Source organism: Hipposideros armiger, unplaced genomic scaffold, assembly GCF_001890085.2.
Source record: "Hipposideros armiger isolate ML-2016 unplaced genomic scaffold, ASM189008v1 scaffold_111, whole genome shotgun sequence".
Classification (NCBI taxonomy): Eukaryota; Metazoa; Chordata; class Mammalia; order Chiroptera; family Hipposideridae; genus Hipposideros; species Hipposideros armiger.
In genome coordinates, this window is record NW_017731461.1 from 3562242 (window position 1) to 3585642 (window position 23401).

Below are 23401 nucleotides of genomic sequence, written 5' to 3' on the forward strand. Positions count from 1 at the left end.
TCCCTCCCTCTCTGTCTCTTTCTCATTCTCTTCTTAGGCTTCTAGAATGTTCCTGTGCCTAGGCATGGAGGAGGCAAGCTTTTAAGAGTGGACATGAGCATGTCCTTCTCCAAATGGGTTAGGTCTGTGCCTGGGACAGCTTCTCAAAGGTTCTCTCTGCTCTCAATCTTTCCAGGAGTGGACCTCTCGTCACCTCTTGCCTTATACTGAACTTTCCCTTCTGCTCAATGGCTAATATCACTGTTTTCCTCACCCAATTCTAAGACATGAAAATAGTTGTAAGACCCCTATTTTTCAATAGGTCTGAAGCTCATGGCAATTGGAGATTAGTTAATTCTCATTCCCACATGCTCCCTTATTTTGACAGTCCCCTCAGGAAAACACAACGTGCTGGCTTTTCTGTTATTTTTGTCTCCCTGTGAGCAATTCTGAATTTGTGCAGTTGGGGTGAGAGTCTCCAGTGTGTAAAGCGCCATCCTCCAGCAGATACTCTTTGTCCCCAAGGGGAGTGCTCTCCTTCAACAAGCTCTGTTGTCTCGTAAAGAAAAAAAGAAAGTTTCCATGGCTGAGTTCTGCCTTGTTGAAATGACTTTCAAGACGCTGAGGCTGTTGCATTTGCAATAGGCAACACTTTTGGCCGAGGAGGGAGATTCCTCTCCACCACGTTTCAAGTTGAGCTTATTAGACATGTTGCTGGAGGGGCTCGCACATCACGGAGCAGGCTAATTGGCTGCAGTGCACTCTGCCTCCAACCCATCTCCATTCTCCAATTAAACTCCCATCATCCTGCTGTCCTGCGCGACCTGCCGCTGCCTCTGACTTGGCATTTCTGTTTGGGTTTGGATGTGGGGGTTTTTTGTAGTCCCTTGAAAAGTAACTTAATGAAACACTTTAAGTACTTCGTTTTTAAATTTAAACACTTTTAATTAAAGCGCTTTCCATGCACCCCTCAGTCACAAGTTATTTCCCCATATCCTTCAGTACTTAATCTCAGAGCAGAATTGGAAATATCGATAGAAAGTGTAAATCACGCCCTCCTGCTGAAAGCGTTGTATCAGGTTTCGGCTCAAAAGAGCACCATTACCTTTAGCTGTCACGGATCTGTACACTTGATCGATAAACTTCAAATATTATTAGAGGTGGAGGCTTCAGAGATTTGCTCTGTTCTTTGGAGAGAGACAGAGATAAATCTTTCTTAAAAATTGACTTGAATTTGCACTCTCAGTCTTCCTGGTGAAACGCATTTCTCTTAGGCGTCCAGCAACTGCACGGGGGACAGATTTATAGGCCGTGTGCTTCTTGTACTGAAAGATTTAAATGGTAAATCCTTCACATATGACTTCACAAATCATGTAAAGTTAAAAGATTTTTACCGTTTCTGTTGCTGCTGTGCTTAAATTGTAAGGTACAGCTAGTAAATCATTTTAATGGAGGTGTCGTACTTGACTCAATAAGAAAAAAAAAAAGACAATGGTTTAGCTTCCACTCCAAAATGTTAATGTATTAATCAACAGGAGAATAATTGTTTTTTACTACATTATAAATCCCTGGTGCCATTAGGATTTCAGCAAGGGGTGATGTAGCCAGAGTCCTAAATTAAAATTGTTTACACTGCCATACATCCATTCCGCATCGCCATAGCTCATTCTGGGTTCATTTTGGAGTTGTTCCCCAGCCAAACATGTCGTTCCTCAGTCGGAAGAAGACATCCTGAGGGAGTGATGCTTATAAAGGAAAATTAATTGCATCGTGAAGTGTTAAATAAATAAAATAAAAACCGTCTGTGGCAATGGACAATTATTCCTTGCTGTCTTTTTTGAAATAGGTTTTTAGGTTTTAGATTGAGGCTTATTCCCTCATACATCCTAAATGTAGCAAGCATGTCACTTGTCTTGAGTCTCATAATCCTTGTTTTATCTCTAGGCAGCTGTGGCTTTGGAGCTCTTTACTTCTCCTGTGCATATGCCTAGCAGGGAGTCAGTCACTGGGCATCTGTAGGAAATAAGTCACTGGGTGTCTCGCCTCCGCTCCACAGCTCCTGTTACTGCCTGAAGGTGCCCTTCCGAGCACCCCTAAATAGTTAAGTCAGCCTCCTTCATAGGATCTACAGCTGGATACAGACAGAGTGAACGCTAAGACCAGTTAGGACAGGATGGACTCTATTTCTCCCTTCCCTGCTCCCTAAGCGTGTTCCACATGCATTAGCGCTCCTGTGCTGCTTATCCATGAACTTGCCTTGTGGGGAGAACGGATCAGTTCAGAACTGGACAGGTCAGTCTGTTCCCTCAGTGTAACTTGATCCACCTCTGGATCTCCTCTGTGGCTCCTCTATTAAACAAAGAAGGTGCCCTCTGACCCTGGAGACAGTGTCACCAGGGCTTCTGGTGTCTCCTTATGAGCTCTACATCCCTATTCCTCTTCTGATTTCAACAGATTCTCGAGCAGGGGAAGAAGGCTCGATCCGGGCAGTGGATCACGCCGTGATTGGCGGCGTCGTGGCCGTGGTGGTGTTCGCCATGCTGTGCTTGCTCATCATTCTGGGCCGCTATTTTGCCAGACATAAAGGTAAGTGAGGTGCTTTGGCCGGCAGAAGGCCTCATGTCGCCACAGCCCCTGCACTTGGGGACTTTACAAGGTTGTCCTTGATAGGCAATTTGGTTTATGTGGCCGCATAGCCTCTTTGATTCCTGAAACTGGGAGAGGAGAAAAAAAAACAAAAAAACACAGAAATCTTAGCAGCTGTTGATTAGGACTCTGAGAGTTGATGAGTAGCACTCCTTGATTTGGATTTTCTCTAAATATAAAGCTGTATAGATTTGTTATTATACAATCCGTAATTGGGGACAGAGTAAAAATTACAAAGTAAGGGCTGGTGTGGGAGGTGTGGCGTGAACCCCAAAACGATAAACAGTGGCAAGAGCACACCTATAACCTGCTGCCTCCTGTGAAGCAGGTGGACTAGCTCTGCTCCCTGGCCCCAAACTCCAGGTAAGCTGGTCACAGCGGCTGGAACACGTGCTTGGTTTGATATGCCTTAAAAGCCACATAAATATGTATTTTTTAAATTATCAGTGCAATTGATTTAAATTGCCATTAATCACACACTTATCAACTGTGCAGCCTGGATGGGCAATCATCTTTTCCAACGCTTCTGCTCTCTGCCCCATGCTGCTCTGAACCTCTTCTCCCCTCGGGGTAATTCATTCTTCCTTTTCTTTGTCGGCCCTTGTCTTTCTCAGTTGTTTTTCTCAAGCACTGTGCAGTGAGCTTGCGGGGCTTCCTACAGTACGAACTCTAGGTGCTTGCGTACTGCTTGATTGTAGAACTTGGGTTGGGGACGGTCCCTTGAGCACAGCACTGGAAGTCCAAGGTACTTGACAACCACCTTTAGCATCCAAAGTGCCAGTCTCGAGCGTAAAACCATTTGGGAACCTCAGCGCTATGCGTACTTCACCGTCTGCCTACACCCAGGAGACAGTCTGTTTGGCGGAGAACTCCCAGCCGCTTGGGGCTGAGCTTGACAGAGCCAGGAAGGTAAGGCCAGAGAGCAGGGCAGAAATCTGCCCAGCAGTTGTAGAGAGCCAGAGGAGAGGACAGATGCGTCACTCTCCAGAGGAAAAAAGGGGGACAGGAAGGGAACATTGACCACCCGCCTTCTCAGTTTTGTTACTCTGAAAACCTGAAGATACAACAAATGTTTCGGCCCTTTTTTACTTAACAGTCTCCAAGAATACAGTCTATAATAGGAGGAGGGTTATTTGATTACGATAGGCAGTGTAAGCTCTAGCTATATAGCATATGGAGGTGCATTCCTTGTCTTTCTTCATGTAAACTGTTGGGACTTGGTGATGAGAGCGTCACCAACTTTGTACCCTTCTGTCTATTGTCATTATAGAGTGGCTATGCCAATTAGCAAATCCATGAATCTGGGTCCGGCTAGAGTTACACTCTGAGAGAGAATCACTTGTTGCTTAAGACAGATCCCAAGCCTTGATTACAGCTGTCATCATGTCCAATTATTTGTCAATCTGGAACCCCACTCTGAAATGGAAGGCAGAAGAAAATCAAACATACTTGTGCAAGTTCGAGCACATTTCCACTTATATATGGATAGGCAATAATGATTCATGAAGACGGGAGGCAAGGGTTCAAGTGAACGATTTGAGATGACAATAGAACATCATCAGGGCCCTAATTCATTTATTGGCTAATTGCTCTTTCTTGCTTTGGTCTTTAACCATGTGCGTGCACGTATCTGGTCATTGGTCCTGGGCGTTTACTGTTTATACGTTAGTCAGCAGCTCTCCAGCTTTCTGCATTTTTAGCTCCCACTCACGTCTTCCTCTGCTGACATCCTCTGGTCATAATCACTGCTCTAATGTCTCATTTGCTGAATTATATCGCAGCGGTTCAGTTGGAGTGGTGCCTTTGGAACCCCCGGATCCCCATTTGTCTCACCCACCTCGCTCTCTTCTTCCAATTGTTTTTTCCCCTCTGCTGCCTGCACACCACTTCGGCTGATGATGGCTATAAAGCAAGTTGCCATCTCTGTACCACTTTACACAGAGGCCATCAGACAGTCACGGTGCTTTACCCCTTCATCTTTCAGGTACATACTTCACTCATGAAGCCAAAGGAGCCGATGACGCAGCAGACGCAGACACAGCTATAATCAATGCAGAAGGAGGACAGAACAACTCTGAAGAAAAGAAAGAGTACTTCATCTAGAACAGCCCTTTTGTTTCAATGAGGTGTCCAACTGGCCCTATTTAGATGATAAAGAGACAGTGATATTGGAACTTGCCAGAAATTCGTGTGTTTTTTTATGAATGGGTGGAAAGGTGCGAGACTGGGAAGGCTTGGGCTTTGATGTGTAAAAAAAAAAAAAAATGTTCTTTGAAAAGTACACTGCTGTTTGACACCTCTTTTTTGTTTGTTTGGTTTTTTAATTTTTATTTCTTCCTACCAAGTCAAACTTGGATGCTTGGATTTAGTTTGGATAGATTGCAGAAAATTCTGTGCCTTGTTTTTTGTTTGTTGCGTTCCTTTTTTTTTTTTTTTCCTTCGTACGCATTTATTTTTCCAAAAAATTTTTGGATTTTTTTTTTTTCCAAAATCTCCCATTTTGGAATTTGCCTGCTGGGATTCCTTAGAATCGTTTCCCCCTTATTTTGCTATTGTTTTTACTTTCCTGTTTATTGTTGAAGTAACTGCTTTCTGTTCAAAGTTCAGTTTCATAAAAGGAGAACCAGCACAGTTTAGATTTCATAGTTCAGAATTTAGTGTATCCATAATGCATTCTTCTCTGTTGTCGTAAAGATTTGGGTGAACAAACAATGAGAACTCTTTGCTGCTGCCCATGTTTCAAATACTTAGAGCAGTGAAGACTAGAAACTTAGACTGTGATTCCGAAAATGTTCTGTTTGCTGTGGAACTACATTACTGTACAGGGTTATCTGCAAGTGAGGTGTGTCACAATGAGATTGAATCTGTCTTTAATTCTGTATCTGTAGACGGCTCAGTATAGATACCCCACACTGTCCAGAAAGGCTTGGGGTTGGAGGGGCTCCTCCTTTTTCAGTGCCCTAAACAGACCTGACAGTGAGGGCTGTTCCTTTTATATAAGTGGACATATTTGAGTTGCCACAGGAGGGGAAGTAGGGAGGGGGGGAAAGATAGTTCTGCTCTGGTTATTTCTGTTCCAAATGATTCCATCCACCTTTCCCAATCGGCCTTACTTCTCACTAATTTGTAGGAAAAAGCAAGTCCTAACGGTGTGCGAATGACTGAATGGGACAGGTTTTTTTTTTCCCCTTTGTGCTTAGTTAGAAAGGCAGTAGGATGTGTCCTGCATGTACTGTATATTACAGATATTTGTCATGCTGGGATTTCCAACTCGAATCCGTGTGAAACTTTCATTCCTTCAGATTTGGCTTGACAAAGGCAGGAGGTACAAAAGAAGGGGCAGCATTATTCTCACGCTGGTCTGCTGTCGATCTCAGTTCTCAAAAGGTCAAAGCAGAGGTGGAAAAACAGCATGTAGGGGTTTTCAGTTACTTAATCAAAACTCAAATGTGAGTGTTTTTATCTTTTTACCTTTCATACACTAGCCTTGGCCTCTCTCCTCAGCCTTAAGAACCATCTGCCAAAAAATTACTGATCCTCGCATGATGGCAGCCATAGTGCATAGCTACTAAAATAAGTTACCTTGAACATATCTTAGATGGGGAGCCTTGGGAAAAGGTAGAGGAGTCAAGTTACCATTTACATTTTTTTAAAGAAATGTGGGGATTTTCACTGAAACGTCTAGGAAATCTAGAAGTAGTCCTGAAGGACAAAAACTAAACTCTTACCATATGTTTTGGTAAGGCTCCAGACTCCAGACTCCAGTCCCGATGGAAAGATGGCATCAAAAAAGATAGATCTATATATATATAAATATATATTATATAACATTTTCAGTGAGTAATTTTGAATTTTGCAAGGTGCATTTTTACTATTGTTACATTATGTGGAAAACTTACGCTGATTTATTTAAGGGGGAAAAAGTGTCAACTCTTTGTTATTTGAAAGTGTGTTTATTTTCCTTGTCTTTATTTTAACCTTTGATAGAACCATTGCAATATGGGGGCCTTTTGGGAACGGACTGGTATGTAAAAGAAAATCCATTATCGAGCAGCCTTTTGTTTTCCCCTCTCCTATCCCTAGGCACTTAACCAAGACAAAAAGCCACAAGAACATCTCTTTTTCAATGAATTTTATAATGTGCAGCTCTATTCCGAGCCCTTAGCACCCATTCTGACCATAGTATATCCATATCAAAGGGTGAGAACCATTTAGCATGTTGTTGAAAGGTTTTTTTCAGTTGTTCTTTTTAGGAAAATAAAAACAAAATGAAACCTACCATTGCTCACAGGATTAGCATCTCTTTTTTGGGACCTCCCATCTTTCTGTTTTGAAAAGTGTACAGTAGTGCAGTGTTCCTGATGTAACTTTATGGCTTACAATGTTGACATGTCTCAGGTTCATGTGTTTTGATTGGTGTTTTCCGTCTCAGGTAGATTGCAAAGTGTAGGCCCCACACATTGGAAAAAAAATAATAAAACAAAGCAAAAACAGGAAATTATGGATTTTAGTTGTATATTGGTTTATGTATTTTTTCTTAAGTATACAGTGCACTGTTTGAAATGTATTGTTGAGTATTACTTTGTACAGGTTGATCACTTTTTTTAGAGTGAAGAAAGAACAAACTTGTTTTTTGTGTTTTTTAAAGGAATATAAAATAATGAAGGATGTATAATTGATGCCAAATAAGCTTGTTCTTTAGTCACACCGACGTCTTCTTTTTCCCTTTAGGCCATTTCTGTTTTTAAGGTGTACATGAACAATGTTACGGTGTAAGAAACTCCATATTCATATGTTCCCATTCGCATTTTGTATTGGTTCATGTATACCATTTTTACAAAAAAAAAGAAAAAGAAAAAGAAAAAAAGAAGTACTATAAAATATCTGTCTTCTTAATAAAAAAAATTAATGTTACAAAGTGATCATTTAATCTCTTTATGGACTTTGTACGGACGCCTTGGCGTGAGAGAAGAGAGGGCCCCTGGGCTCGGCTTCCTCCTCAGGACCCTGCGCGGGGCCAAGAACACGGCTGCAGATGTTAGGAAATGCTGCCGCCTGGGTTTCTTTGATCTGATTTCGCTCGCTTTCTTTGCTCAGCCTTACTGCCCTTGTTCTCTCTTCTCCCCTCTCAGTGGCCAGGTGGGCCAGGTGCTCGGCAGCGTGGACTCAGCGATTTGTGCAGGTGCACGGGATGCAGTGATCGGCCAGCTGGGACAGGCCCCTCCCGTGAATCCGGCTCCCACCCCCTCCCCCTCTTGTCACCCTCCACCCCCACCAACTTTCCTGTGTTGGCTGCTCCACCTGTCTCTCTTACTTTGGGATTCTGTGTCTTAACAACTCATTCCGCCTTCTTCATTTCAAGTTCTCTCTCCTTTAACTAAAAGAAATCTGGCTCTGCGGAGGACTGGCTTGGCCGCCTACGGAAGACTGTTCTCACTTCCTGTTTAGGCTGCCGAGACCTCCGGGCCCGGGGGTACTGCAGGATTCAGTCTGTCCGTCGTCCTCCTTGCCTTGCAGGCCCACGTGAGCAACAACTACACCTTCTGGTCACTGATCTTACAAACATGCAGATATCTGACCAGCTCCAAAGTGCCCTTGCCCCATGACTCACCCAGCTGTGGCTGAGTTCCCCTTTTCTCTCTCTGACAGGGAATGGGGAAAGCTCTGCAGTGGAAAAAAAAAAAGGTAAGCTCCAGAACAAGCCAAAGGTTGTGTATCGCATTTCAGCCTCTTCCATCCTGGCCTGGCCTCTTGCCTGTCTCTGTAAAAAGCAGTTAATCAGGTCTGTAGTTAGTGAGCACCTGCTGTATCCAGCAATGTGACAAATACAGAGAAGTGTAAAGTGGTCCCTGGAGGTGAACGGGGGCATCAGTTACACCCACGTGGAAACGTGCAATGGTCCTCAGCTGTGGGGGCCCCACCCAACATAATAAAGGAGCCCTGAGAGTGATGTGGGAATTTTTTGGAGAAGGGAAATCAATGAAGACGAGGGAGTCAAGACAGCTTACTGGAGGAACTGGGGTCCCCAGCCGGATCTCAAAGGATGGGTTAGTGGACAGGGGATGTGAGCCACAGGTACCGAGGGTAGTAAGCCCTGCCAGCCCTCTGTCTTGTACGGGAAGAATAAAGTGTAATCAGATGAGGTCTGGAGACTGGGGATCAGTCTTGCAGCTGTTCTCAAAGTCCAGGCAGGAGTCAAGATTTCAGGGGCCGGGAGCAGTGGGCAGCACTAATTCATCATAACTATATAAAAAGTCTGCTGTGGGTGCTAGAGGGCAGAGATCAAGTGTGTGTGCTAACAGAGACTGCCTGGGTTCCAGACCCTGCTCACCACTGACTAGCTGTGAAAACCTCAGGCAGGTGGACACACCACACCCTTGTGAAGCTTGCCTCAGAATGTTTAGTGACCCTTTCTCCTCACCATTCATTAGTATAGTTATTTCAGGCCACATGGCACACAGTATGTTGAGTGTACCCAACCCTCTTCCCTTGTCTGTAGCATGAGGCCCCAGTTTGGGCCATAACCTACAGAAAAGGGACCCGGGAAGTTGACTGAACTGGGGGCTGCACATTTGCCTCTGAATTCCACAGGGTTTGCAAATGAGAAGGTGCCAGAAGCGGTCCAGGTTAGCGGGAGCTTGATAAGTTGCCGAGCCTTCATTTGGTATGGGAGGGAAAACGGTCCTCACTTCCTCCGGAGAGTTTTCCGATGTTTTGGCCTGCTTGCATTCTCCAAATACATCAACCGGAACCCTGAGGTGATATGCGGGTGTTAATTGGTGCAATCTTTCACTGTCCTCTGTATACTTGAAATGTGATTCTTGCACTGCTGTGGACTTAGTCCATGGAGAAATGTTCCCTTGATTCTGGCATCCAGAACCTTAAAGCAACCATGCAGTCACCATCCAACACGTAGAAAGAATGCATAAGTGAAGGCATTTTTTCATTATGAAATTCTGCCCAAGACTAATAATATGCACACCGTTTTGCCAGGGTGCCTTAGTCATGACTAAACTGGCAGCCAAATTCCTTCAGCGTGAAATTTGTCTCCACAACCACACATGTACTCTTTGGAAGTATTTCCAAAGGAAGCACTTGGATGTCTGACCCTGTACAGGAGAAGGAAAAGAACTCTTGGCCATCATTCAAATGACCTTGTGGGCCAATATGTTAAAGTCAGTGGTAGGCACATAGACACTGAGCAAGTAGTAGTTGTTTAAAGGGAGACTAATCAAGACCCTGGTTGCCTACGTCTCACTTTGTACTTAGTATCTCCAATCTTGACCTTTGTAAGTCCACGCGCAACATGGTAGCTTTCAGGTTGGCCTTGAAGAAATCAGCCAGCCCGCCAGCCCTGAGTTTAGTGTCCATCATTCTCAAGGACCTGCCAGGTCAGAGTATCTGTTCCCCTTTTGCAGGGAATGACATTTTTGGTGATGGCTAAGCAAAGCCTCACCATTGCTAGCATATATTGTGAGGGGCCTTCAGAATGACGTATGGCATGGTAGAAAAGCATCAAACAATAGTCCTTGTCTTATTTGTGTTCATCTCAAAATTTTGAAATGTGCTTCTGATACGAGCCACAGTATTTAATGTACCCATATCACCCCCCCACCCCCGCACCCCCCTTCACATACACATTACACACACATGCCCACAAGAGGGTGTTCAGGTACACATATAATGTGAGCACTCCAAAAAACTGAGACTCGAAAGCAAGAGTCTTCTGTTTTCAAATCTTCCAGTCCTCAGTTCCTCTAGGCCCTTTTGTACACAGGAAATTATGTTTGTTTTGATTTTCATGTTTTTATTTTTCATTCCAAAGTGAATGTAAGATGTCTACTGCCCCTGGTGGTCAGGCCCGGAAATGCAACTCAGGCCTTATATTTAAATATGGACTTAATCCCAACAAGGAGCCTACCTGACTTAAAGTCTGCTGTTTTTACTGTCTCCCACACGCACACCCACTCTTGACTTCCATTTAACTCCCTCCTAATCCTTTGGGGTGTTGAGCTGGGGGGCGGTGATTCCGGAGAAAATGAAGATCACTACTGAGGGTCAAATCAATGCATGTTCTGGGCCCAGGACTTTTCCAGCTGCCCACCAAGCGTGCACTGGCTCACAGTTATATTTCAGACGTGATCGCCTTAAATCTTCCTTAAGTGCTATCTTCTCAGGTTAATTAATCACCAGGCTTAAACTTGCTGTTACCAGCAGGAAGTCCACCCTGAAGTCAGCAATGTTACGATTGCATCTTCTAATACTGTTTATCCTGCATTAGTGTTTACTTAGGGGGAAAATTGATCCATAATTGATATTTCAGTCTTCCAGAGCTGGTGTTGGAAGAGCCTAATGCAAGCCTTTAATAGCAAGCAAATATTTAAATCCCTTAATGGTTGCTGAATATTGAAATGTGTGACGTTATTACTCTTTTTGGTTTGTTTTCTCTGTAGTTGTGTATTTCATCGTTTAAACTTGCATCGGATGCTGGCAGGCTCGAATCTAGCTAATCCACAAAAGCTGTTTGCCCAGACACAGCAGACCTGATTAAAAAGTATTGCTATGGAAGGAAGTCTTCACACTAATCAGTCTTTGTTAGCTAGTGACGAAATTACCATCCATCTCTCTCTCTCTTTCTCTTTCTCTCCCTCTCTCTAGGCCTGTTTTCTCTAACCTCCTCTCCCAGAATAAAGTGATGGGGGCAGCTATAGTGTTGCAATTAGGAGCATGAATCTTTTATCGTTTGGACAAGGAAGGGAAAATGCCATTACTGTCAACTGAAATGTCCTACTTGGGTTTTTTGCTCCTACTTCTCTGCCAAAGCCCATTGCTGCTGCTGAAAGTGTATAACATTCACAGCTGTTCTTGATGGCTTGATTCTTAACACAGCCAGAAATTTAGCCCGGGAGATGCTTAAGACAGTTTATGGAAAATAATAGATTTCCTTGCAGAGACACCAATGCATCGAGAAGGGCGTTGAGTCACGTTAGACTCAGCCAAGATCACCAATTTTCTCCCTTTCTGGCTTCAGTCACAAAGGCTATTGCTTAAAAAAAAAAAAAAATGCAGGCCCTCTTGAATCCTCTGTGTTTTCCCGGTTGGTTTCTATCAGCACCCACAAGTCTCTGGCTATGACTGCCATTGTCTCACCACTCATCTCCAGCAGCTGGGAGACCTGACAAGAAGCAGTGCCTACAGAATTGGAAAGAAAAGGATGCTGCAGAATGGAGAAGAAGAACTCCTGGGACAGCCAGCAGATGAGACCTGAGACTAGGTCCCCCGGCCTGGGGGCTCCAGAGACACAGGTGGCTGAGCTGAAGGCCACCGCTACCATCCTAGCATAAGGGTGGCGTCCTTCCCCACGTGGCATCCTCGTGTGGCCATTAGGAATGCCAAGAAGTGGTGTAGTTAGTTCCGCTAGCTTTAGCTGTACAGCCCATCACCAAGCTGCCTCTCGACCTAGCCCTTAGTTAGGAACCTCTGAGAACGAAACTCCCTTTGGCAGGTTAAGAGAGAGTAGCTTCTCATTCATAAATGCTTGGGAGGCTGCAAGGATGAAACAGCAAACAGTGCATCACAAGGTTGCAGCTTTTCAGACTGTTTCTGCAAATGCATGTCAAAAGCCATGTGTTCCTTCACCCCAGAGTGCCTCCCAGTCATGCCGGGAAGGGAAGGTAGAGGGAATGGCCACAGGCACTGGCCAGATCTCTCGCCCTTCCACGCTAGTTGCAGCCGTGAGCACCCCCAGCCGAGTTGCCGCTTCTGCCCCGCTGTTTTCATTCTCAGCTTCTCCTAAATGGAAACCATTAATCATACTAAATTGTGCAATGATTCCGTGATAGGGAGACTGCTGATGGCAAAAATCATTCTCCTTTGTTGTGCCAGGCAGGCAAAAGGCAGAAGTATTAGCGCGTTGCCCTGCCTGGCTCCTTGCAAATGCTGACCATGTGTTTGCCCACGCAGCTGCCTCTATGCACACAGCTTATTTTAGCACCAGTCTAAGGCATTCCAACTGTTGAAATCAAGGCACCCAGCCCTCTTTCTTATTTTAAGGACTGCCAGTAAGACTTGTGACTCTGGGCACTCCCTGAAGTCTTTCCCATTTGAAGGGCCCAGACCTGGGGGAGGGTTGCTGTGGGACTCGTGTGGAAAACCTGAGGTGGTCTCAGATGGAGTGAGCTGGTGGGGGGAGCTGTGCCCCCCACACACTTCTGCCAGCTGGATTTCAGAAGAAACCAGGTGTGGGTACCAAGGAGGCATTTTGCCTTTCAGAATTTGATGTCTGCTTCGCTTTCGACAAGCCTCTTTGTAAGCCACCCCTTCTGAATTAGAATCATTTTCCAAAAGCTCTTAAGCTATGATTAATGCCAGGGCTGTTTTTTAACAATCATCCTGCCAGTCTTAAGCTGTAGTCATTTTCAATAATTTGGAGTGCTCAAAGGCAAGCCAGGAGTTTGTTGACAACAAAACCCATAAGCACAGCCAGGCAGCCACAAAAGATGGAAAAGCAAAGGGACCATTTGGGCTTAGCTGGCTTTCTGCTCCCAGAGTTTCACCACTAAAAGTTTGATTGAACACTCACAATGCAGTAAGGATCCAACTGTGAACATGGCTCACAAGAGGGCTGCCAGCCTGGCTTTTGTGTGAAAAAATGAGCAGCATGTTTGGAGCGCTCCTGGTTTATTTATGGACATGTGTGGTTCATTCATGCCGTCCCCAAACCAGAGAGCCCTCGTTTGTCTTCCCATTGCCAACATCAAGGAGTGGGAAAGAAATGCAGCTGCTTTGCTCTGGGGCTGTTTACTTCCCACGAATGCTGAGCAAGGGCAGGGCCAAGATTTGGGAATCCGCTCCATGGATGGCCGTGGCCATTTCCGCAGCCATGTGTATTAAACTCGCATTCTCTTTTTAGTCTTGGCAATGTCCTGCTAGAGCATCCATCTGTTTGAAAGCCCAATCTGAAGCTATGGCTTGAAATGTCCATGATCACAGATTTACTTAGACTCAGCTTCAGATGGCACTTATTTCTAGCTCATTACTTCCTCCAGTAGGAAAGGGTCAGCTCTGGGTGACAGGAATTTAACTCAATGAATGTGGTGTGATTGATAGATATCTGTGTCTCAATCCAACCCTGGTACCTCCATAGCCATTACATAGGTCACTTTGCTAGCCAGGGAGAATACAGACTCCTGAGTATAGCTTGGAACACCCATTAGTTAACTTCTAATAAATACCCTTCAACCTGAATTACAACAGGAGCCCCAGTCCTGTGTTCAGCATGGCTTTAGAGGTATCTGTCATTTTCCCTCTCTGTCCCTTTTGAAGCTGAATGAATACATATCTAGTGTTTGGTCTCTGGGTCGTGTTTCTGTCTTGGCCAGGAGTGCCCCCAAAGACACTCATAATCTCCCAGTGACCTCCACATCTCTATGCACTTTTTAAAGAGTTTTTCTGGGTTCTCCTGGCAGCTTTACAAAGGCCTCATTGGGACAGCATCCCCTCCAGCATGGCACCTGCCTTAGGATCACGAGGCTTTGGGGGAAGGAAAAGTTTCCTCAAACCTGCTCCTGCCCTTCTATTCCCTTTCTCAGCATCATCAGTCACTCAAAACTAGAAACCTGGAAGTCATTCTCAATTCCCCTTTTCCTCATCTCCCACTTCCAACCGGCCCCCATTTCCTGCCCACTGCCGCCTAAAAGCTTCTCCAACTTGACCCAACCTTGTCATTTCCATGTCCCTTGCCTAGTCCAGGCCCTTTCCTTCCACCACAGGAATGCAACAGCCTGTCCTCTGGCTTCCCTGTGCCTCTGCCCCATCATCAGGCCTAACCTGGACTGAACAGGGTCCCTTTCCTGCTTAGAAACAAGTCCTCACAACCTGCCACCACTCAGACCCCAGCCCCACATTCCTCAAGTTCTCTCTCATTACCATTCACACCTCTGTGCCTTTGAACATTCCAGAAGCGTCCTTCTCCCTTAGGTGACTTCTCTGAGCTCTCCCAACCACTCACACTTTCCTCAATTTGTGTCCTTATCACATTTCTGAACTGTATGTTTACCTTTCTGCCTCCATAAAACAGTAAATTCTTGGAGAGTAGAGACTGTATCTGATCCAGCTCTGAATCTCCAAGGCCAAGCAGGGTATCTGGCCCTGTGCCCAATAAATCATTGAATAATAAGATATATTGTTGCATCTGCTGTTGGACTGGTCTTTCATCTGTTCGTCTCTTTCCTGGAAACATCCTGGTAAGCCTGCTTTCTTTCTTCTTTCTAACCAGAAATTCTATAGTTTCCAGAACCCCCTCTGCCTGCTTTGTTAAATTTCTGTTTCGGTTTAGTTTTGATTCTGTTTCTTGCTGTCCTGGTCAACATCGTTTTTCCCCATCTCTCCTTTCTTCTATCTCTCTGGGCCGTTTTGTCTATTAAGGTCAATATAGACAGTGCCTGTGTCCTAGAAACATCTCAAGGGTTGGCGAACATATCTGAGGCCTGGAAAGAAAAAATACAGAGAAGAAAACTAAAAGCAAAATTATTAAATGTTTAATTAAATATCTACAAAACCATGCATAATGTTATCAACCAGCAAACTGCAACCAAACTAAACTGGTAAATAACCATGTATAAATTGTACTCAGTGTGGGATTATAATGCATTTGATATAGTACAGAATAGATCCTCCATCAAAAGAGGTCCTAGAGCAGCGGTTCTCAACCTTTCACAGGGGTCGCTTAAGACCATCGGAAAACACATATTTTCCGATGGTCTTAGGAACCGAGACATTGCTCCTCTATCTGTCTCCAGGCCCACATGCAGATACGCCCACATACGAGTACCCGGAGACCCCTGTGAAAGGGTCGTTTGACCCCCAAAGAGGTCGCGCCCCACAGGTTGAGAACCGCTGTTAGAGCCTGCAAAGGGTTTTAAACAGTGCCACCTCTCTTTTCTTTTCCTCTTTCAATCTTACCCTCTTGCACTCTCACCCTTCTCCTTCTCTGGATCTTACACCCCAACCGTGAGCACATAGACCAGGTTTGGGAGGAATCCAACCCATGAAGGGCCCAGGTGGGCAGAGTACAACTGTTGTGTGCGCCATCAAGCCCTCCTGGAAGGCTGACCCTTGTCAAGAATCTGATGAATACACCCAGGGGCTCAGGATGGAAAGCTGAGCTGCCCCAAATATGCACAGAACACTGTAAACTTTCATTAGCCACCGATTCTCCTGGTTTCAGCAACGGCAGTCTGCAAAGAGACCTGACCGGCACACCCAGCTTCCAATCTGTACAGCAAATTGTCAGCGTGGACACCCTGGGCTTTGGAGGGCAGGCGACTGCTCTGCCCTGCTGCTGTCTTCAGTTTCTTGGTTTCTGTTTTGGTGCATGGGGAGTGGGGGGTGGGCTAGCGGTGATGAGCTCTGACTCCAGGAGCCAGCATTGTGAGTAGTGTTTCCAGCTGGGCCTCTGATTCAGCCCGTGACCTTGGGCAAATCGCTTCCTCCCTGGGCCCTGCTCTCCATCTATAAAGAACCTCAATCCCAAATTGTTTCTAGTTATTTGTTTGTGAAGTACTTTGACGGCTCAGATCCAAGGCACGGTAAAGAGCAAAAATACTGCTGCTGTTATAGTCATTTACAACCGCAAATAAAATGTGTTGCCAGCTCTTGAGTTGAAAATTAACAAGCTGTAATAATTGACGACTAATTCCACTGTTCTTTTATGGTATCCTTGCCATACTGAGATGATCCAATTTTTTGCCCTTTTTCTTTAAAAATAAATAAAGGCTCCTATGTGAAGAATGGACTTCATTTAGTAAATAATTTTGACTTGTGTAATTACTTCTGTGACTTTTCCTTAACAATTTGGCTTAGCTGAAAAAAAGCCTCACCCCCCACCACAGTCTTCCATCCCAATGGCTCCGTAAAATAATCGCGCAATTAGGAAGAAGTGGCTGGAGCATTGCGTTTCTCTATATTTTAAGTTGAGAGTCTGACTTTGACTCCTTGCTTGCTAGAGTGGGTGAGCCAGCCTGTTATTAAAAAAACAATTATGCTGTTAAAAAATCAGGGGCTCCACAAGTGAAGAGCATCGATTGGTGAGAGCTGGTCAGTCATCACCAGAAGGTCCTGACAACACACTAATAGGTTTTTCTGAAGATCCAATCAAATTTTCGTGGCAGAGGCTTGAGGAGTTCCACATGGGATCATGCTTGTCCTGGCCAGTATTGATTTCAGGGTGCCTCTCTCCTCTTTCCCCTCTCACTGGCTCACACTCTTTTGCTGCTGCCACTTTTTTTTTTTTTTGTAACAAAGACTTGAGCATTGTATTCCATGTCAACAGTCTGATGAGGGTAGGGGGCGCCCCCAAAGCCTGGTCTGCCCTTGCCGTTGCTTCTCGGCACTATCTCCTTTGTTACTCTACCCTTAAAGTCAGACACAACATCATGTTCTGCTTCTCCTTGACCCGGTGGGTTTTATTCTCAGAGCTGCTTCCAGCCCAGTCAGCAGCCCCTCTTAGAAGAGGTTCGGTGAGAAAGCCTGCTGGGAAGGAGCCGAGGAAGCGGCTTAAAGTCACAGAGGTTTCCCGCCCCCAGAAAAGTGAGTTCCCTGGGCCAGGAGAGGGTGTAGGCCTGCAGGTGAGTGTGTGTGTGCGCGCGTGTGTGTCGGGAGGAAAGCAAAGCACCAAATTCAGTTGTGCAGGTTGTTCCCTTACTAAGAATGTCAGTTCAAGGGGGTGCGTGGAGACAAGGACCCAGCTTCCTCTCTGCTAGCCAGCCTCGGTGCCCTGATGCCCAGTTGCATTTCCTTGAAGGAAGGCATGTCACCTTCCCAATTCACACCGGTGGCCTGGAGCGAGGTGGAGAGCCAGGGCCTCCAGGATCCAGAGCGGCACTGCTCGGGCTGGGCCCTGGCTACTCTCCACGAACACCCCGATGGCCACGATTGCAATATCAAACACTGCTCACAGCCAGTCCGCAGGCATCCGTGTTCCGACGGCCCTCAGGCCCTCAGGGAGGCTTCTTGGATCTGATGCGTTGGCATATACCCCACCCAGCCTGTTCTGCTCGTTCGTCTCACCCAGGACCCTCCACGTGGCCTAGGCAGGGGCACCTCGCAGGTCTTTGCTTGTCCCACCTCTCTGGCTCCTCCAGCCCAGCTTTTTGAAGAGCACAGGCTTTGTCGTCAGCACCCGGGTTCAAACCACAACCTCTTCAGTTAATAAAAGTTGACTTTGGGCAAATCTCTGAGTCTCTTTCTTCATCCTTCAAATACCCACCTCGCACCAGGTTGTGGGGATGACATAGGTAAGAATGCTATGCTGCTACACAAAGTTTAGTTATAGGTGATTGTCAAACTCTGAGGCCCCAGGAGTCTTCCCTCGTCCCTGGGGCTCTCTGGACCCTGCCTGTAGCCCCTAAACAGACTCACACCAGTTAGCACTTGGTTATAATCTGACATGTTTTCTTCTCATCGTCTCAAGTGTGTGTTTTGTGTCCATATCAGGGTGCTAGTGCTTTTGGCAACAGGGTCACATCTTATACTCGTGCCCGATTTCACAGAGACCTGCACTACACTGAGCATACAGTGGCTACTCAATAACTCCCTGACTTCCCTGGGCATTTATTGTGATACAATTTTTAGTCTGTAGCACTTCCCACCTAGGAAGAGACTAAAATGGACTCCGTAGCACTGGTCTAGTTCATCCAATCATAGAATACAGAATGCCAGGTCTGCAGAGCATCTCAGAGCTCATCCAGTCCAACCCCCTCACTTTCCACACTTCACTTACAGGCAGCCTCACAGAGCGGTACCCAATACCAGCCAGGAGATGAGGTGTTATGATACTGATCCCCACCTGCTCCAGACAAGACACCTGAGCCGTTAATGAGGGGACATGCCCCTCACCACTCACTCATCACACTGCACACTGCAGGGCAGTGGGTCTCAAACTGTGGCCTTGCAACATAGCATCACCTGGAGCTTATTAAAAATGCAGATTTCAGTCCCCACCATAATCTACTGAATCCGAATCTCTGGGGGTGGGGCCTAGCAATCTGCATGCCGGGGAATCCGCCAGGTGATTTCCATGCATGATGCCCTGGGATGAGAGCCACTCGCTGCTACGGAGGAAAAGACAACAGGGGCTTAAAGCCAGTGAACCTGCGTTTGAATCCAGATTTTACTAGTGAGCATTAGCATCTTTGCGAAGCAGAAAACAGTGCTCGCCTCACCTGGTTTTTGAACACACTAGCCAAGACGACATTCCTGGTGCATAGTAGGCACTTAAGGAGTGTTGGCTGAATTTGAATTGCCACTTGTCTTGGGTGAGTTGCTGAATGACTTGACTGCAAGGCTGATTGGAGGACACGCAACTTTCACCACCTTCATCAGGAGAAACAAATCTAGTAAGTGCCCCAATGTCTGATGCTCTGTTCTCTACGTATTGTGAAATAAAGCATTCCACAAACCTGAGGAAACGACAAGCTAGACTACAAAGGCCAAAGGTTTTGAAATTGGGAGGATCGTGACCCGAAGCACAACAACCACTGTGTGCTCCCTGGGTGAACTTGATCGAGTTGCCTTGACATGTTCAATCATGCCACAGCTAGAGTGGCTCCTACTAGGCGCTAAGCAAGGTGCTAGGCATGGAGGACACTCACGGGGACAAGGTGGATAAGGTTTCTGTGGCAGATCCAATATTCCACTTGCTCCCATATACATCCCAGCCCCCAAGCAGTTGGGCAGAGTATGTGACATTGAGCAGAAGGGGTGTGCTCATACGTGATCCCCCAGTCCCTCTCTTCCCCTGCTGTAGATCCTGAGAAGCCTGGGTGTTCCAGACAGCGCAGCCACAAGGTGCTGAAGCCTCCACTGTCCTAGACGCCTGAATGATCAGGTGCAACAGAGGCCTCTGCTGACTTACATGGGACATGTAGCATGGGAGAGAAATAGGAGGTTTGTGGTTTATGTTTCCACTGCATAGCCCAGCCTCTGCTGACTAACACAGGCCTGTCCATGAGTCTTGCGCTCAGCCAGGCAAACATCACACACACAGTTGAGTATTTAGTTATAATTGTAAGAGACACCACGAAGAAGAGACAGGGGTTGCTATCGAAGCCCATATTAATGGGGCCTTATCAAGTCTGGACAGTCCCAGGAAAGAGTTTCTGGAGAAGTGCAAATGGAGGCCTGAGGCATGAATAGGGATTTCAGCAAAAGAGGAAGAGGAGGTCAAGCACAGCCAGCAGAAACAGTATATGCGCAGGTCCTGCAGCGGGTGGGGGTGTAGTGTGAACAAAGAACAGATCGACAAGGTAGGAGAGCCAAGAGGAAGCATGGGATGGACATGGAGGGGGGCCAGCACCAGGTTATGGAAGACTGTATAGGCCACATCAAGGATTTGGGGCTTTATCCTGAAACAAATGGTGAACGGAAGGTTTTCAACAAGGTAGCAACAGGAAATCTGATGGTTAAAATGTTTAGAGCCTCACCTTCCTCGTCTGTACAATGGGCATAATAATATATACACTTCAAAGACCTGTGAAGATGGAATGACATAACCTCTGTAAAGCATGGTGCCAGGCACACTGTGAACACAAAAGGATCCAGCCCCGCCTCGTGGTCTGGGTCTCTCTGGCTTAGAGTTTACATTTAGCACAAGCATTCTGGTATGTTCTGTGAGGGGGTGGCTGTGATCTGCAGGAAGAGACCAAAATTACCTTTGCAAGAAAACAATAGCTAAAATTTATAAGTTTTAACTCACTACCTCCCTGTGGGATAGGTACTATTATTTTTGTACCCATTTTACAGATAGGAAAACCTGGACACAGAGTGGTTAACCTGTTTGCTCAGGACCACATAACTTGTCAATAGCAGGGCAGGGCCTAACCCAGGTACGCTGACTCTGCGGTCCTCACTCGTAGTCACTACACTTCACTGCCTCTTTGAAAGAAATGGGATTTTAGGGAAACAAAATGATCACAGGGAACAGGTCCTGCCAGACCCAAAATGATGAATGAAACAGATGGACCCAGACACTGACGCCGAGCAGGCTGCCTGTGAGAACAGAGGGTGCATGATTCCATGTTACAGGCTGTCTGCCCCTGCAAGGCAGAAGCAGAACCTCACAGCCCATCCAGGCACTGCTGGGACCCCAACACCACCCTGGACCAGGGAACAAAGCACGTTCCCTGTCACCTCCATCAGCCTCTGCTTACCCCTTCTCGAGATGATCCTGGCTAGCACAGCCCCGCAGCACACAGGGCCCTGCTCAGTAAGACCCTTGGTGTCACACTAAGGCATTAGCGGGGACATCTCCCCTGCCAGGAGGACACTTCGGGCCTGGCGCGGGTCCGTGGGAACACACCTGAGGCGTATGGTATTAGCTTTCGGAAGGCTGGCCTCGCTAGGCTTTGAGGCCGGCAGACAGGATGGCCGCCCTGCTGCTGCCACTCCGCAGTCAACCAGAAAGTCAGAAAACGTGCTCGGCGACCAGTGAAGCAGATGGCTGAGAATATCATGTGTATACAATATTTATGAAATGTGCGCTGAGCGGAGCTGCGGCTGAGACTCCTGTCCCAGGCAGAGTAATTCAGCCCTGTGTGATGAACAAGACTGTAATTGGGGTAGTTCCAATTTACTAACCATTTGCAAAAGATTACATACCTCTCACATATTATCCTCTCCTAATCTTAGTTTAATGAACACTACTCTATCTGGATGTATAATTTCAGGGCGGGGGAAAAAAAAACAATTTCTAGCCTAGAAGGCAAAGCTGTAGCTAATACATTAACATCCAAATTAGGGAGAAGGAGCATAATTGTGAGATCTATAGCTAACGTAATTTAGAGCCTTCCTTCCCTTCCACGTGGTAAAAGACAGATGTACGGGGAGGCGGTTCCTGTTGCAACCAACCTCTTGCCTGTGGGGGTTGAGGCTGCCATCCTTGCAAGATGGCAGCCTCACCTGGAGCTGGTCACTTCACCTGAAGAGAGGACCCCACAGGAAAATGTTTCTAGCTGATTGTCTCAGCTGGAAACAGGCCATTCTTGTATTAGGAGGGAAGCAATTCAGATGAGTACAAGAACTTCCAGGGAGTAATGGTTGTTGGTATGGAAACCTTCCCTAAAATTCTAACTCTAGGAGGGATCTTTAAGCGTGAGTTAATGAACCCATTTCTATTTCATTAACTGTAGAATGGGGGTGAGGTGGGATAATAATACCGCCTAGTTCATGCCTTCATTCAATAATTACTATTGAAACCTACTATGAGCACTCTTCTAGGAGCTGGGGAGACAGAAGTTTAAGGAAAAAATTGAAGGCCCTGCTCTTATGAAGCCTACGTTTTCATGGGGAAGGACAGGCTCCCTGCTAGAGGACGCGTGATGAGCTTGCACTCTGTCAGGGTGACACAACTGACTTCCCAGCCTTTGGACCTGGGCAAGTCCTTCAAGTCTCTCTCCTGCCTATCAGGACAGCCCAGCACCCATGCACCCTCAGTCTTCCACTCGTTCTCTTTATGAAAAGTGGTTTGCATTTGAAGTTTGAGCACCATCACAGACGGTGGAAAAGCAGCCCAACTTCCTCTCCAAAATGAGGGTTGCAGAGAGCAAAGACCCAGCACCCCGTGCTCTCTCCTGCCCAGAACTCTGTCCTGGCTGATGGAGGTAAGAACCCTTCTACCACCCACTCATTCACAGCTTGTGGAAGGAGCAAGGGACCTGAGGAGGAGGTCAGAGAATACATCCAGTGAGATACAACACTGGGCAATCCTGGACACATCCTTCCAGAATTCCTTTCCTGGTTCCCATCTGCAGTGCAGAGCAGGACTGTAAAGAAGATGCGCTCAGCTGTGCCTGTCCTATTCCTTACGACTCATCAAGTTCCCATGAGGGTGGGCAAGGCTGAGGAGAGGGGCATGAAGAACAGCCAAGGCTCAGCTCCTGGGGCCAGAACTTCTGTCCACTGTGAGCCGGGGAGGAGGGGCTCCCACCACTGCTTTGCAGACTGCAGCTCTGAATCCTAGGTCAGAACTGTCCTGGGATAGAGGCTCTGAGGGGTATGTGGGTCCCCGATGAGGTGCCTCTGATGCCCCTCCCCCTCCTGATCCCTGACCCCAGGAATGTCCAAGGCCCTGGGACCCATCCGTCTGGAGCCCTCTCTTAGTACGCCCCCACCCCCTGTGCCCCCGCACTCCCCCCCTTCCCTCTTCCACTCTCACTTAATTGCCTCTCTGAACTGAGAGCTCTGTTCGCAGATCTTGTCAATCAGGCCTGTCCACTTGCACACGCACACACATGTCCAATCTTTTCTGCACTCTGATCCTTTGCTTGCTCTCTAGTCTCCTCTCCCTGTCTTAAAGAAACACGCACAGACACCTGGACAGCGAGGAGTAGTTCATCTCACATGCCAGGAAAGGCATATGACGTTAACAGCGGCTGAAGCCCAAGTTGGGAGGAAGGGGACAGGGACCCATCCTCGTCTCTCAGCCACCTCAGGGAGCAACGCTCCTGAGGCCTGTGTCTTCAGGGCCACCCAGAGGGAATTTGGACTTCGTGAAAAAATTGTGCATCCCTTGTTCCCAGTAAGAACCTTTTATGTTAATCAGCAACAACAACGTTGAACTGGGCCCCCTTCCAGGCCCCAGACCCTGCCCGGTAATTTGATAGGCTTCTCCTCAATCTCTTAATAGCTGGCTCTGGTTTCTGCCTCTGTGTGTGTGTGTGTGTGTGTGTGTGTGTGTGTGTGTGTGTGTGTGTGTGAGTGAAGAGGGAAAGGAGAGGAG

General features: G+C 46.6%; 1 protein-coding gene across 11 annotated transcripts in view; it reads left to right on the forward strand.

The window, feature by feature from the left end:
- CADM1 (cell adhesion molecule 1) overlaps positions 1 to 11689 on the forward strand; it is a 334280-nt gene extending 322591 nt beyond the window's left edge. For 5 of the 11 annotated variants that reach the window (XM_019647431.1, XM_019647433.1, XM_019647435.1 and 2 more), the window contains 2 exons: positions 2434 to 2565; positions 4610 to 7547. In XM_019647431.1, coding sequence (XP_019502976.1) covers positions 2434 to 2565; positions 4610 to 4728 — 251 coding nt within the window. In that variant the 3' untranslated portion in view covers positions 4729 to 7547. Of the gene's footprint in view, positions 1 to 2433; positions 2566 to 4609; positions 7548 to 11283 lie in introns of those variants that run through there. The other 6 variants (XM_019647430.1, XM_019647432.1, XM_019647436.1 and 3 more) reach the window with 2 other exon arrangements.
- The last annotated feature ends 11712 nt before the right edge of the window (positions 11690 to 23401 follow it).